The sequence below is a fragment of the Pezoporus flaviventris genome, unplaced genomic scaffold, assembly GCF_033815535.1.
Source record: "Pezoporus flaviventris isolate CSIRO_AGI_PZ_B2104156 unplaced genomic scaffold, CSIRO_AGI_Pfla_v1 ptg000078l, whole genome shotgun sequence".
Lineage (NCBI taxonomy): Eukaryota > Metazoa > Chordata > Aves > Psittaciformes > Psittacidae > Pezoporus > Pezoporus flaviventris.
Window position 1 is genome coordinate 17,575,467 of NW_026892626.1, and position 15,275 is coordinate 17,590,741.

General features: G+C 47.2%; 1 protein-coding gene across 3 annotated transcripts; it reads right to left on the bottom strand.

Moving 5' to 3' along the window:
- Positions 1-5,707: 5,707 nt before the first annotated feature.
- SSTR5 (somatostatin receptor 5) lies at positions 5,708-13,710 on the bottom strand. Of its 3 annotated transcripts, none has more exons than XM_061473484.1 (2): positions 13,498-13,710; positions 5,708-7,712 (listed from the first exon to the last, which is right to left on the bottom strand). In XM_061473484.1, the coding sequence occupies exon 2, from the start codon at positions 7,645-7,647 to the stop codon at positions 6,535-6,537; it is 1,113 nt and encodes a 370-aa protein (XP_061329468.1). In that variant the 5' UTR covers positions 7,648-7,712; positions 13,498-13,710; the 3' UTR covers positions 5,708-6,534. The 3 variants fall into 3 exon arrangements, with proteins under 3 accessions (XP_061329468.1, XP_061329466.1, XP_061329467.1); XM_061473482.1 differs by lacking the exon at positions 13,498-13,710 and adding an exon at positions 13,156-13,314; XM_061473483.1 differs by lacking the exon at positions 13,498-13,710 and adding an exon at positions 11,869-12,482.
- Positions 13,711-15,275: the final 1,565 nt, after the last annotated feature.

The following is a 15,275-nucleotide window of genomic DNA, read 5'->3' on the forward strand; positions in this document are numbered from 1 at the left end:
ATTTTAGCAACAGAAACAACATATTTCTCATAGATCACGCTGACACTTTGTAATCCCTTCTATATTTTCACAGCACAGTCATTTATTTGCCAGTCATTAGCAACCGGCAGAGAATGAAATCAGTCAATACTACTTAGATAAGGCATGGCTGGTTATAAAGTGCTGGCAGCATCCTTGAAATCACTCATTGGTACAACCAGGCAGATGCAGGTTGATAAGTCACCCACTGAAGGTCCCAGGGAGCTATGGCCCTGTTAGTGAGAGTTACCTTGCTCCCTCAGACAGGACTGGTAGCAAACCTCCAAATAGGCTGCTGGAAAGTTAAACCTGCATTGACATTGGGTTCAAAACCTCTTATAAAAGCCAAAAGTGCCTGGGTATACTGGAGACTTTCAGGGAGGAGGAAAGGAATGAGTCGTTTTCTTTCTTTTCAATTCAAAGTGTAGGGGTTTTGAGGAGATCAGATTGAAATGCCTCGACACGAAGCACAGCAGCACCCTGCTCACGTAGGTCTGCTTGGAGGGCAGGAAATGTGCCCATGGCTCAGAGATAGGGAGGGAGATTGCAGATGAGGCTGAGTGCGATTGAACATGGACCATGACAGATAAGAGGGAGCATATATCAAGGGCAAGTCTGAGTACAGAAGGACTGAGACAGCCTTGGGTTTCATTACTGTTTCAGCATTCAGGATGTCAAAGACCCTGCTTGATGCTGTATGCTGAAATGCTCCTTTGTGTGCTTCAGAGATGTGATTTCCCAAGGCCTTACCCAGGCTTCATTCCTCCTCTCCTGTCACTGTGTACAAATTACCTGTGTTTTCTCTATCACAAGAGAACATTATTTCTAAGCCTGCGCCATCCATATATAACCCTGAAGTGCTGGAGAAGTTATCTGACTCATATACCATTTGCTTAGTCGCTCCTGTGGCTGGTGACTATCGCACATGGCTGGTATCTGTGACACTGTGCCCTTACCCAGGTTTCTTGGGAGTGTTGCTTGGCATGGCTTTGCATCACCGTGCCACTGATGGATGAGGGTTTAACATGTTTTATGGCCCATCAAGGCCCCGTTTGTGTGATCTATTCAGTGCTCTTTGCCCCAGGAGAACCACGCTGAAGCCCAATTTTCTTTCAGAGTGGTCCCTCTTGGAGAGGTTAATGACAAACATGCTCAGAGCAAGCTGCAGAGTTCCTGGAGATGCAGTGTTGATGAGAGCCACCTGGTTATCCATCTAGCAGAGCTTTTACCAGCAAAACCCCTACCTGAATGAGGGACAGGGGACTTATGTCAAAGAGACACAAAATCAATGCACCAGAACTTCTCCTTTCCATGAGAAGTGACTATTCCTGCAAGACTTTGACAAAACCGATGTAATCTCTGTGGTGCTGGCACCTAATACCACACTTTGTGGTGGGACTTTAAATCTCTCTTCTGTGTAAGACAGGCATGAGAAAGGAAACACTGGGTTAGTTTTACAGGTGGAAAACTTTGGGAATTGCAGCCTACCTCACAGCAAAGTTTTGAGGTTAGGATCTGAACCAAGAGCTGTGGATTCCTAAGTTGGCTCTGTAAGAGCAAGCCCATCTTTTCTCCACAGTGAGTACATGACAGGACAGAGTCATCCCTTCCTCATTAGTTCCTCTATTTTTATGGGAATAAATTGCATCAAATGAAATGCGTTTGCAAAGCAAGAATTCCTTCTCAACCCCGCATTTATTCATTCGCTGGAGCGTGACCATTGCTGTCGGTTTAGTAAATAAAATTAATTTTGATTCTTTCTAAATGAGAAAACAAATCAGTCATTAGGCTAATGGAAGCTTTTTTCAGTCTCATGGGAACATCTCTAACATGTTTCTTTTTCTTATGGCAAATTAATAGAAGCCACGTCCTCCTCCCCTGCTGTAAGTCAAGAGAGTAACCAGAGAAACTCAGGCAATTGTGAGGTTTTCCACATTCTGGTGCCATTCTTTCTTGCAAGGAGTTAATCTTCAGGGCTTTATTGAGATGAGTGTCTTTCAAAATTGAGGGAAAGAGGACTCCTGGCTTGGTCAGAGATAGTGTGCTTTTCAGCATCCTTGGTGTCTTTCTGATTGTCACTTGTGGTCAGAGCATCAAACTTGTGGCCATTGAAAAAAAGCAGGTGATTAGCAAGGTATAACCCTTCCTCATGGGCTGCAGATTTGATTTCACACTGGAATCAGCGCTGGTTTGCTCCATTTCAGTTCACTCTTGACGTGTGAGTAAGCTCCAGGGTTTGGATATGACCTTTCAGAGGTGGGGACTGAGGAAACAGCCTGCTAAAATGAGCTTGGGCAGGATTTCCAAAGCAGATTAAGGGTTACCATCATGAGCAACAGTCAGATTACTTGGAATAAATAGACTTTATAGGACCCAGAAAATATGCCAATGACTTTGGGGTTTGGTTCATTCAATGCAAAATATTGTACGCTTTGTCCAGAAGAAGAAAGTGAAGATGATTTCTGTAGCATAAGCCTAAAGACAACGGTAGATGAGCGCGTGGTAACTCCACACAGTACATGATGCTGACCTGGCTTTGACCCAGAGAAGAGAACAGAGGAATTCTGCTGAGTATACACTTCCTTTGCACTGAAACTCTTCCTCTGCGGTAGAAGATGATGCTCTTGTTAGCACAATGTAAGTGTTTATAAAGCGTCTTGGCACTAAATGCAGTCGGCTTTTCTTTCCAGCATGTTATAAACTCATAATGGAAAGGAAAACGGAGCATCCCTAATGCGCCAGATTATTGTTACACTGCTGTCTCCTGATACTGCACTAGATTAACATGACAGAGCAATAAAACTCTGGATCTTCATTTATCACACCTCTTTAGCTCTTTCCCATGGCCAGAGAGATTTGAAATGAATCAGCTTTTTCCCAGAAGCAGTTACCCAGAAATCATCAATAGGTCAACTCTGCCAATTTTTACTCAAGTGTTGGTTTTCCGAGTATTCTTCAGTGCTCTTACCTAATCCACTGAGGAGGATTTCCATTTCATTTGGTTTTGGAGTTTATCCTTCCACCTGCTTCTTGCTATATTGCTGAATCTCTAGGTGTGTAACATTCTATCAGCGTGAGTTTTGTGTTAAAGTGGCACTCACACAGCCCGGGTGGGTTTGATACACCTCAATCTAAAAGATGCCTAAAAGGGGTGTCTGATCCTGGGATTAAGTGTCTGGAGGGACATTTTGGGTTTGCTGCCAGTCCTCAAACCAGCACTGTCTGTCTGCTGACTCCAAATTCCCCCATCTCTATTCCAAGCAGCCTTCTTGTAAACCAGTGCCCAACTCAAAACCTCCCTAAGCCGTTCCCTGGTCTCTGCCCAAGCTACGAGCTTATTTTAAAACAGAAGAGGCTTAGTATGAGACTGTTGCTCCTTGTACATTGTAAATCTGTTGGTGCTGCTGCCAGTCCCAAGCCTATCACAGAAGGTTTCTGTTGGACTCCTGGTTTCGAGGCTGTTGGGTGCACTTGGCTCGAGTTACCGGTAATATTTCATAATCCTCAAGCAAAATGATTCCTCTTAAAAATGAGGACTGAGATACCAAGCAGCCCTTCTCTCAGGCAGCCCTAAGAAAGCACTAGTGAGGACCGGCTGCAATGACACCCTTCCCCTCCGGTCCCCAACACATTGCCTCTCTCCAGGATTTCCAGCTTTGATTTTTATAGAGCTCCAAGTACACTGGAGCAAACCATACGTTTGGAGACAGCAAATTATAAGGGTTTTTTGTGTTTTGGTGCTGACATTCAGCCCTGAACGCTCTATGAATGTCAGTGCCCTTCTTCCCAGTTTTACACATACAGAAACTAGTACATAAGGAGTGAAGTGACTCAGGCAGAGTCTCACAGCATCAGGGGCAAATTCCTAAACCTTGCCCTGGCAATTCAGCTGTTCTCTGCTCATATCTGTCTTGCTATTTCCATAGCAAATACTAACATAGCAACCAGCATTGCTCAGCTTAGCTTAGCTGGTGTGAGCAACCCCCTGGTTTCTTCATTCTAATTCTCCCTGTGCAGTGATGGATGATGGCAGAGATGGACTCAGCAACACACTTTGCCTTGAATTAAGTGTCCCTGTGCTTCTGCAGAGCGAGCTACCAGGGCTGCGTGCGTGGGGCACCCTCCCTCTGTGTGAGCATTAATTATGACTGCTGCTTGCAGAATGATCTGTGAACTAAAATGGGGTTTTTCTAATTCTGTCACTGGAGAAGAACTCCTGGCTAATCAACTGGGCGCAGATGGAGTTGGCAGAGATGACATAAAGGCCCGCGCTAATTACTCCACATGTCTCAAGAACTGATAAGGGAGTTGATTTATGCCTGGAACAGCCTGATAACTCCGGAAATAATAGATATCGCACGACTTAATTAATCAATGTAGACCTGGTGGTGCTGTGAGTTTGGATTACCGGCAGTGGTGTAGTGCAGGTGTATGGAAGGTGGGCTGCAGCCTCCTTCTGTGAGAAGCCTGAATGTGCCTACTAATGGCCCAAGCCAAGGATCGGGTTCTGGATACATCCTACATTTGTCTCTTTTTATATCTGATGAGTTCTTGCACTCTTACCCTAGCATAAGATGAGTGTTGCCACGTATGATGGCGTGACGAGGAAAATGGTGCATATATACACAGCAACAGCAGGTAGGAACAAGAACTTCTGTAGGAATTGGTCCATCCTATGAGCTCATGCTAAATAGTTGCATCAGGAGTAAGCAGTTTCAAGGCCTGAGTATTTTCAGCTTAGGCTATTGCCCTGCCTGGTGTGCTTGGTCCTCAGGGCAGGATTTAGTGGCTTCTGCAGAGCATTTTAAGGAGAACCATAGTGCCATATGTTTTAACAAATTAGCCCTGGTTTCAGCACCTTATGGCACACACGACCCAACATAGATTGGGTTCTGCATGGCAGCAGGGGGTTTGGACTGAGAACTACAAGCTCCTGAGGACAGTTAAGAGAAGGTCTCCACTCCCAGGCAGTCCTGAAGTGCTCAGTCCTAAAGGACTCATGGAAACAAGCCACTGTGGTCTAGCTGTTAATGGTAACTTGGCTCTGAAACAGCATCTTCAGGCTTCTCTGCTGAACTTGAGGAGCCTTTGCAATGTTATAAGGGAGGAGAGGACTGCAGCCTGGATCTCGTTTTTGAAGGCTGCTGACCCCCAAATCTCCAGTAATTTCAACACAGGGCCTCTCACTTTAGTCACCCCAAGGCTGCACTCTGGGTGAGGAGGGGAACCATGTCAGTATCCTACTCTATTCAGTGTTATTTAAATAAGCTGCCTTGCTTGTACAAATACCAGGCTGGTATTTACTGCTGGGGGCTCAGCCACATCCCTTAGAGATGCTATAGAAGGTCACCAAAAGTTGGAAAGACAGCTGAGAGGCCTTGCAAGTTGCTTGGTTGAGATCAGATGCAGGAATCGGGTCTGGACGCTGTTCCTTGCTCCCCTCATCCAGCTATACGGTCTCACATTAGTCATTAGATCTCTGTGTATCTACTGAGCTCCCAAGCACCATGAGGCACAGTGACTTTCCTTTAGGTGTCTGAACAGGACAAAGCCCCACGGTCTCTGTACTTGGCCCTACCATACTAAACTGTCTTGCCTTTACTGTGATTTGAGCATCAAAGACTGCACTACATCTCTTTTGCTCAGTGCCTGGCAGGGCTTAGCAAAGCCATGAAAAGGATAGTCAGCAGGGGATTGAACTTGTTTAATTTCTGAAAATACAGTTTATATTCATGTCCATACTTACATCCAGAACCAATAAATATACACAACAGCTTTCCAGGACTTCACAATCATCGTCACTTACATAATAATGAAGTGGTCACATTACATTTTATAGGCGGTTTGGTTGTGACAGTATTATGAATACATGGAATCCTTTCAGCAATGTTTTCCTAGTCTTGCTTTTATACTCTTTTTGATTGTGTTTGAAAGATTCCTGAATGCTATGAGTCTCTTATATGGGTTAGAGACAGTAAAACAATGTAAGTGTCTGACACAGCACTTTATAACCCTGGCTTATACACAACTTTAAGATCAGTGCTGTGGCCTTTTTTGTACGAAACTTCCTCTTAAGAAGTAGTGTTTTTCTTCTAAGAGATCCCCTTGAAGACTTCCAAAGATATTATCTGAGCTGTTTTCTGCTTTGAGCTGATCAGCTCAAATGATCAGCAGTGCAAACCAGCCATAAACTCAGTTTAACAAGGTAGTTAAACCAGGTTTAGTGTTCTCTAGTGTTTTGTGTTCAGCAGTACAGAGCTGAAAGTGTGTACCAGTAAATCAGTTCTCTAGAGTACAGAAAGTGGTAACACACGTCTGCCTTAGCCAGAACACCATAAGAGTTTCGCACAGCCCAGGATAGCCCATAACGCTCTTAGCTGGCAAAGGAAGAGAAGTCTATGTACATTCATTTGAGCCTGTGGGTCTCCAGATTTTAGCTTTGCTATGAATTCATTTTTCCTTTGATTTCACAAGTTCTCTAGGTTTAGAAGTGCTTTTCAGTACCCAGCCATGCCCTTAGACCTTGCTAGTCTGCATATGTCCATTGAATTCAATATTTCTCTGGGTTAACATTGATTCCTGCAAGCGGCTGCTGTTCTCTTGCCTGTGTTCAATGGGGTCACCATCCTCTACACCATTGCCCTTTCGGAGGCAAAGGACTTTCTGAAAACTCTGCTTGAAGTTGTCAGAAAGGAATCCATAAAGAATGGGGTTGGCACAGCTGTTTGCATAGGACAGGACCACCACAAAGAAGTACACCCCAACCAACACGGGGTCTTCCGGCAGTATAAATATCAAATTTACAATGTTCATCATGTAAAACGGGAGCCAGCAAAACACAAAGACCACCACAATGATCACCACCATCCTGGTCACCTTCCTTTCTGATCTCCTGCGCCTCGTAGACCCAACTCGGATCCCTGACGACTTGACTTTAATCACGATCAGCAAGTAGCAGAGACAGATCACCAACAAAGGACCAAAGAAACCAAGGACCGATGTATAAATGATGAACGCTGCTGACCAGATGTTGACAGGCTCCGGCCAGTTCATGTTGCAGGTGTGAAAGTCTTCCTGCACATCCGAAAAGATGATGACTGGAAGCACCACCAAGAATGAGAAGGTCCAGACAGTCACACTGATGAGCTTGGCTACCCTGGGCCGTCTCCACTTGGTTGATTTGATGGGATGAACTACTGCCAGGTAGCGGTCCATGCTCATCACAGTCAAACAAAATATACTAGTGAATTGGTTAATGCCATCTACAGTCATCACCAGTCGGCACAAAAAGGAGCCAAAGGGCCAATAGGAGATGGCATTCTGGGTGGCCAGGAAGGGGAGGCCCAGCATGAAGAGTACATCAGCGACAGCTAAATTCAAGATGTATATGTTGGTGACGGTTTTCATCTTGGCATAGCGCAAAACCACATAGATGACCAACGTGTTGCCACTGAGTCCAACTGCACATACAAGGAGGTAACAGATGGGAATCAGGACTTTGTGGATGTATTTGAATGAGGGCTGCTCTGAGAGCGTCCCGTTCTCTGTCACGTTGGTCAGCAGGGAGGAATTCACGTCGCTGGAACCAGCTTCTGTGCTAACTGTGTTGGAAAAGTATAAAGGATCCATAATTTTTACTCCTCAGTTTTCTCTTTTAAGGCTAAGAGAGATTAAACTTCATGGGCATCTTGTTCCTAGAAAGAAAAATAAAAAGGAAAAAGAAAGAGTGAATTCAAAGCAGACTAAGTTCTTAAATGAAGACATGCTGTAACTGTCTATCTCTAGCCTGAATTTGTGTCTGAATTATGCAGTTAGCACATGTGATGAGACCAATGCCTGAAAAAGGAATTGCACAAGACAGCCCAAGTGCTCATCCCAGTAGATGGTGGTGTCTGTTTAATTTTCACAAGCTGCATGCCCTGGGGTCAGGGCCGGGTGTAACTGTGAAGATGGGAGGCTGTAACACAGCATGCGTCCTGCCAGGAAACCCAGAACCCAAACCCAAAGATAGTTCCCAGCTCTTCGTATCTGAAGCTCCACTGAGATGTTTCACAGGTCTCCCTGTTTACATAGAAACAGTCTCAGTTTGATATCTTCAGATGCCACTTAACTGCCTGGCAGAGCCGATTGAGAACCCCCAGGGGACACTGGCAGCTGTGTAGGTGAAGAAACAAACCCCTCCATAACCCTAATAAAGAGCACCAGTGAACTCCAGAGCTGAAAGGACTGCGTCTGGGACCACTTCGCCATCAGGTCAGGCCACATGCACACAGCTGTGGAGACTGCAGTGGCAAGGAGCAAGCTGTTTCTTTTCCATGTCTCAAGACTGTTCCTCTGTCGGTGTTTCTGGACCTCTCTCCTCTTATCCTGAAGTGTGCTTTTTTGTCTAAGAAACACCTTTCTTCTTCAAGAAACCCAAACTGCAGTGGGCAGCCTCGGGACACAGCTGAACAGATTTCGTGATAGAATATGTTCCATTAGACAATCTGAAAAGGGTTTGAAATTTTCCAGCTCTCTCTTTCGTGGCATGCTTGAATCACAGGAATAATTTTACATTCTTTGTCTCAACATGGTCTAAGTAGGTGTTTAAGAAGCTTTCTGCTATAAAAAGTTGAAAGCATCTGGTATGAAAGAGTGGAGATTCAAGACACCAATCTGGCCTGAGATCTTTCCCTAGTCTGGCCAGAAGACCATGGTGAAGGTGCTCAAGCAGGATCATAGAATCATATGTGCCCAGCAACTTTTATTCCCATCACTTGATAGTTAGATTTCCATAATAATATAGGTGCATGTGTCTGGATTCAAGCCCACCCAGCCCACACTGCACCCGTGCCTTTGAAGCACAAGCAAGGTTCTGCATCATGTAAGCATGCAAAAGACTTCTTATTTCCAAGAGGAACGCAAACACCTCCACGGGCTGGTTGCTGTGCTTTCTGCACTGCAGTGGGTGAGAGTAGAAGTTCCTCCAGCTACCAGTAGTAATCACAAATATGCTGTTCTGATTTGGAACTGGGCAGATGGGAAGTAGGTGTCTCACATGTAGCTCTGTGGCTGGGAGGAGATGTACCAGAGAAATCAGAAACCCAGGGTGGCTGGGATGGAAAAGCTGAGGGAGCTGCCAAAGCTCAAACAAATGCTGGCTTGAAGGTGGAGATGAGAAAGGGGCAGGAAAGTGAGGAAGAAGAGTTCTTTCATTTGGATGCCTTCTTCTCACCCTAAAGATAACCTACAGCCCAAAATGCCTACTTGCAAAGAGCCTCAGGCTCTTCCAGCCACCCATTGCTGACATTCCTGATGCACCCAAGGGTTTTTCTTGAGGGATCTTTGTGTGCCTTCCATGGAGGCGACAGCAATTCCAGCTTCCTTTGACAGCAGCTGCCATGGTCTGTTCTGCTGCTGTGCTGTCCCCAGTGACACTTCAGCAGTTTGTCGGTCAGCTTCCTTGGTATTTGGGGTTCTTCTCTTGGCTTCTTGCAAGCATTAACCTTTGCTGTCAGATTTTTTGCTCCATTTAATGAACTTTTCAACCTTCCATAGTGGGTGCATTCAGAAGGAAATGCATTTCCTAAGGCTCTCAGGGAAAGCTTTGAGTCTCTTTCTTCAGGGACAGCCTGCAAGTTGGCAGCACCGGCAAAGAGCTTCCATCATCTGAGCGTTTCCCATACATTAGCTGGGGATGCGATGTGCTCAAAGTCATCCAGATCTGAAGCTGAGTCCCCTATTCAGGGCTTTATCCACTCAGCCACTGAAACCTCATTGCCTCTACCTTGTAGCCACTGGTATTTTGGGATACATTCTGGCAACAACAAAACCCAAACAGCTCCAAAAGCATGCTTTGCTGGCTGTTTGATGAGCAGAGAGGGTTTTTCCCTCTGTCTAGCTGGTAGCTTGCCCCTCACCGGCACAATTTTACCTGCACTTACATTACCACTGCAGCAGTTAATGACCATAAACCTCAACAAAGGATGACTAAATATAATTAAGGCATGCTGACTGATAGCTTAGACACTTGTTTGGGTATTCAGAATTGATGGATTAACTAGAAGAAACACCTCTAGGGGACTTTCTCTCATCTAGCTTTTTTTCCCTTTGGTGTTTCATCTCCAAGACATCACACTGGTGTACTCCATAAATGATGTGCTTTCTGCTTCAAACACACAAAGGAGAAAGGACAAGCTAAGGAGCTAAGAACAGAGATCCAGAGTAATCACTAGTATGATTCCAAGTTCTCATTTTACAGAGCTATAAAACAGAGGCCTCCACTGCAGTGAACATATCTGACTGCCTGCGTCCCTGCCCAAGAACTGAGAGAAGAAACAGCAGAGATGTTATGGCACAGAGCTGAAGAAGGTATTTAGCTTTTGTGAGAACTTCTCTACAGCAGGTATCCAGCACAAACATCCTTTTGCTGGGCACAAAAGCAGGTATCCAGCTGGCAGCACAAGGCAGCACATCAGTGACTGAAGCATCATCACAACATAAAGGACAAACCTTAAAACTGCCCAGACAGATCAAGGTTGAAATTCCTCCTGCTTGTGGTGACAATAGCAAAGCAAAAATAACCCTGTGAAGTGCATTGCATCAGAGTATAGCTGGGATCAAGAAGGAATTACATAAGGAAACCTAGTTTTATGAGCCAAGATTTGATCTCACCCCCTGTTTACCACTGGAATTATAACTCTCTCTTATGCAGCATCAAATATAATTGCTGTGAAGAGAATTATGAGAGCAGAACTGCAGGTTATTACTTCCAGGTGCAGAATAACCAGCAGGAATAGACAAAATGATAATCCAGACCTATGTGCTTTTAAAACAGATGTCCTAGGTAGTGAAGGGAAGCAAAGCACCTGGGTAAGTATCCAAGAAGTATCTAACAGCAGCAGAACTGTGTGGTTTTCCCCCAGTCCCATGGAGTTGGCTGCAATGTGTTAGTGGAGTAATTTGCTGTAATGAAGCAAAGGAAAACTCTCCTGGTGCTTTAGTGGATCTGCCCTTTTGGGGATGAGTGTTCATCACCTGCTTCTTCAGCTACAGCCCATGGGACCACATGCTGTGGTCTGCATGGATGCACCAGGCAGAGCCAAGGGCGAGGGAGAGCAACTGCTGATGGATGGGGAGAGGAGGGAGGTGATGCTGTGGAAGTTGGTGGAACCTGGCAGAGCAGCTCTGAAGTAGCGCAAACACTAAGGCAAGGCTGGTGTGAAGAGGAGGGAAAGGCAGCATCATGCCAAGACCTGATCAGCTTCTTACAGTTACAATAACGTTCTTGTACTAACCCAGAAGTTCCCTGAGAGCGCACAGAAATCTCATCATTTCATATACAAAATCCCTAGGTTTCCCCACTCCCATCCCTATTTCACCACCTGGGATAAAAAGGCAAAAGGACTCAGTTCAGATGTGAACTTTCCCCTGGTTAAAATCTGCTATTTGTTATTTCTCAGGGTGTTTCTCACTCAAAAAACGAGGAGTGATTGAATTCCTCCACAGCAGACACAACAAAACAACTTTCCTGCACTAAATTGCTTTTCCGCTTTGACTGGCTCTGTTGGTACTAAAACACTGATCAGCTGAAGTCAAAGTTAAATAATACCTTGCCATTTTTAGCACCTTTTTAGCTCATCTTTAGGAACTGTGTTTTCAAGTCGGCAATGCTTTGTTACCACCCTGCTCCAAACAGCCCAGTGTTTCCTAGAGCACTCTGCAGAGATGCCACCTGATAACCTGGTCCTAGCTTTTAGTTTGGAAAAAGCAATCCATAAACCACTTTAGCTTCTGTTATGTATTTATTAAATACTTTTTTGCCCCCCAAAAAAAGCATTTCAGGCTCTGTTATGCTCAGAGTTTACTCACTTTGACCGAGCTGCTCCTGTCACACACAGTCCTGTAAAGCACTTGCTTCTGGTTTTGCTCCCAAAGCAGTTGATTTAAGCAGCTTCAGCCAGAGGAAAGTGTGGAGCCCAACATCTCCGTGCTGGCACCGGGCAGGTGCTAAACTCCAACTGCTCCACCGGCGCATCACCAGGGATCTCACCAAAGTGTTTCTCTTCCTCCCCTCTCTCCTCTGCAATCCATTGGCATCAATTGATTTCAGGGATGTGATGGATTCAAAGACGGTTTAATCAAGGAGTGTTTCGATACCGGCTGTGTCTGGCTTCCAGGCTGAAGCACCCACAGGTCCCTTGGCTTAGGGAGAGCCAGGAGAGCCCCAGGTTAAGCTCAGTCGAAGCTCCTCTTGCTGTAAGAGATGATGCAGCTCAAGACGAGGAGCCTCGAGAGGACCTCCCAGGGTGTGAGACCCCTTGGGTGCACCCCACACCAGCAATGCAGATCCACTCCGGCCGCAGAGTCCTGGTCACAGGATCACCCAGGAGCTGGGATTCCCAACACAAGCATTGCGAGACGGATCCAGCACGCTAAGTACCAGCTGCCTGGTGTAACCTGCGTGTCTCCTCCCCCCCAGATCTATAAGAAGGCTCTGGCTTACCCCAAGGCAAGCCTACAAGTTTAAAACAGCTGAGTAGGGCTGTTCTCTGTGCAGCCCTCCGGGCACAGTGTACACCCTGTGCCTGGCTCTGTGGTACTAGGAGCTGGCAGGGCACAGGGATACAGGATGCTACACCCAGCCCAGCCCCACGGTGACCCCCAGGACTCCGCTTTGACCGCGACCATCCACTTCTTGCTGACCACCCCGCCGCACATCCGACCCCCTGCACTTCCCCCCCCCCCCCCCGTGTTTTAGCAGAACGGAGCTCCGGGCACTCAGCTCCAGACCCCGATCGGGGCAGCATTCGGGGCTCAAGCCCTCCTTCCTCCTGCTTTCCCAGCACCACCGAGGATCGTCCTGCTTTCAACACCGCATCAGCGGGTTCCCCCTTGCCATCCCTCCGGCCAGGACGGGCTCACTCCGCTCTCCAACGGCAAAACCCCTTAAGATGGGCAAACTGGGGATGGCCGCTTTGCTTCGGGGGAGCAAGGACCGCTCCGGTGCCTTATTCATCCCGGAGACCCCTTTAAAAGCGGGATGCCCTTTGCAAAGCCCCAGATTGAACCATCCCTTCCGCTTCCCCCCACCCCATCACCCCCCTCAGTCTCCCCCGGCCCCACTCGCTGCTCCGCTCTCCCCCGGCCACGATTTACCTGCAGCCCCAGGGTCTCCTCTTGGCCCCGCTCCGGCTGCAGCTCCCCCCCCAGCCCGGGCTGCCCCGAGCCAGGAGCGCGCCCCGAGCTCCTCCGCTTCCCTCCGGCGGCGGGCGGGGACGGCGGCCGCCCCCCGAGGGGAGGGACGGGGCTCCCGGCTGGGGCTGCCTCCGGTGATGGGAGCTGGAGGGGGGGACGACACGGGGCCCGCGAGGGGACACCCTGGGGTGTCTGCGGGAAGTTGGGCTGGAGGTGGGGAGCCGTCGGCGCTGGAGGCAGCAGGGATGCTCTGCATCCCCTTCCAATGCCCGTGCCCCCTTCCCAAGCTCAAGGACCCCTTACCTGGTTCGGCTCCTGCCCCACACCCCGGGTGCGGGGTGTGCGCCGTGCGAGGAGAGCGGCTGCTCCTGCGAGGGGCTGGGAGCCCTCCCTGTGCCCGCGGAGAAGGGGGAAAGGGGTCTCCCAGGAGACCTGCATCGCCTCCCCTCATCTACCTCCCTTCCAGCTCCGAGAAGTGCTTTTAAAGACTCCTGCGGGCTCCCACGAAGCGAGCCCCCTCCCCGCAGCGTGCGGGCTCCTTCAGGGACAGTGATAGGGACCTGCAGCTCCATCACATCCATCTTAACGCTCCTTGGTGTTGAGCATTAGGGAAGACCTAGAGACAGGGTCGCGCTCCGCATCCTGCCTCTCCCTGGAGAACCGGAGCTGAAATCCCATGCGGGAATTGACTACGGATCCGGCCCTAAAATTCTTAGCTAGTGGGAAGATGCAGGGCTTAATATCCAGGCTGTCAGGCTAAACTTGGTGGGTTTCCTCCTTCCTAAACTCCCATGGATTTCACCTAGGTTCTGCAGGGCAGGAAGGGGCTGAACTGTTTTACCCTTTAAATGCAACAAGTGAATTAAAAGTCATACAGAGCCTTCCCCCTCCAGCCTGCAGCCTCCTGATATCACTTGTATCGACACCCATACCGGTGTCTCCTAAGCCCCTTTGCTCCTCGTCTTGCGGGGGGGGGAGGATGATCAGAGCAGTGGATGTGTGTTTAACACAGCACTGGGCTCCCCAGTCCCTTTCCATCAGCATGCACAGGGCATCGTGCTTTGTAATAATGTATATGATCTTAATCCAGTGCTGAGGCTTTTCAATTAGGGATCTGTAATTGAGTCAGATGTGTGAAGGCAAAAAAAAACAGAAGAAGAGAAGAGAAGGAGAAAGCTGCTCTTGGCATGTCGCTTTCTAATTCAATCTGCTGATGTATTTATGGTCATGTACCACTAAATTGAACTAAGGCTCCAGTCTGCTCTTGCCATGACAATAGGGAGAGTCATCTGACAGAAATAGAGTTGGGAATGATAAACAGGAGAGTTTGATTACCTTCTTTGAAAACACGCCAAGCAAAGTGCGATGCAATAGCCCCACTGTGAATATCAGCTTGAATGAAAATAGGGCTAATTTAATGATTTGCCTTCCTATATTTTATTAGCCTTTTATTATCTTTTGCATATTAAAAAGTTGCTGAGAAAACACTGTGGTTCCTGAGTTTCCCCAAAGAAAACAGCACAAATAAGCGCCTTACCAGGATCTGTGCTGTAACAGAGGGAAGGTTTACAAACCTCTTAATGCTGGGTGAGTTCTTTACCCACTCAAGTCAACATCGACGTTCCATTTCAGAGCTGAATGGAGCCAACACAAAAGCTATTTGAGAACACTACCTGTTATCATGCTTTTAATGGCTAATGCCCCTGGTCGGAGACCAAAGATCAGTTACACCAACCACAGAATAAACATGGGAGGAAAAATAACTCCTAGTACATGAGTGTTCGGGTAGATACCCATCAACACAGGCAGACCTGCAGCTTCATGTGTGAAGGTTGGTGGCTCGGATGTGTTGTGATGAGGATCATCAATGTATGAGGTAGATGAGGTGTGTGGAGGAGAAGCACACAGCAGTGATGTAACAGTACCTGGTTTGTAATTCTATCAGATGTCTCTTTTTTGCTGCATGTAGTATTTTATAGGTGTATAAACAATATAGCTTTAACATTTTTGTGTTGAGGTTTTAGAGAGGGCAGAGATTGAATATTACGCTAAAAGCCTCAGCCTGCATTACTTTATTTTGT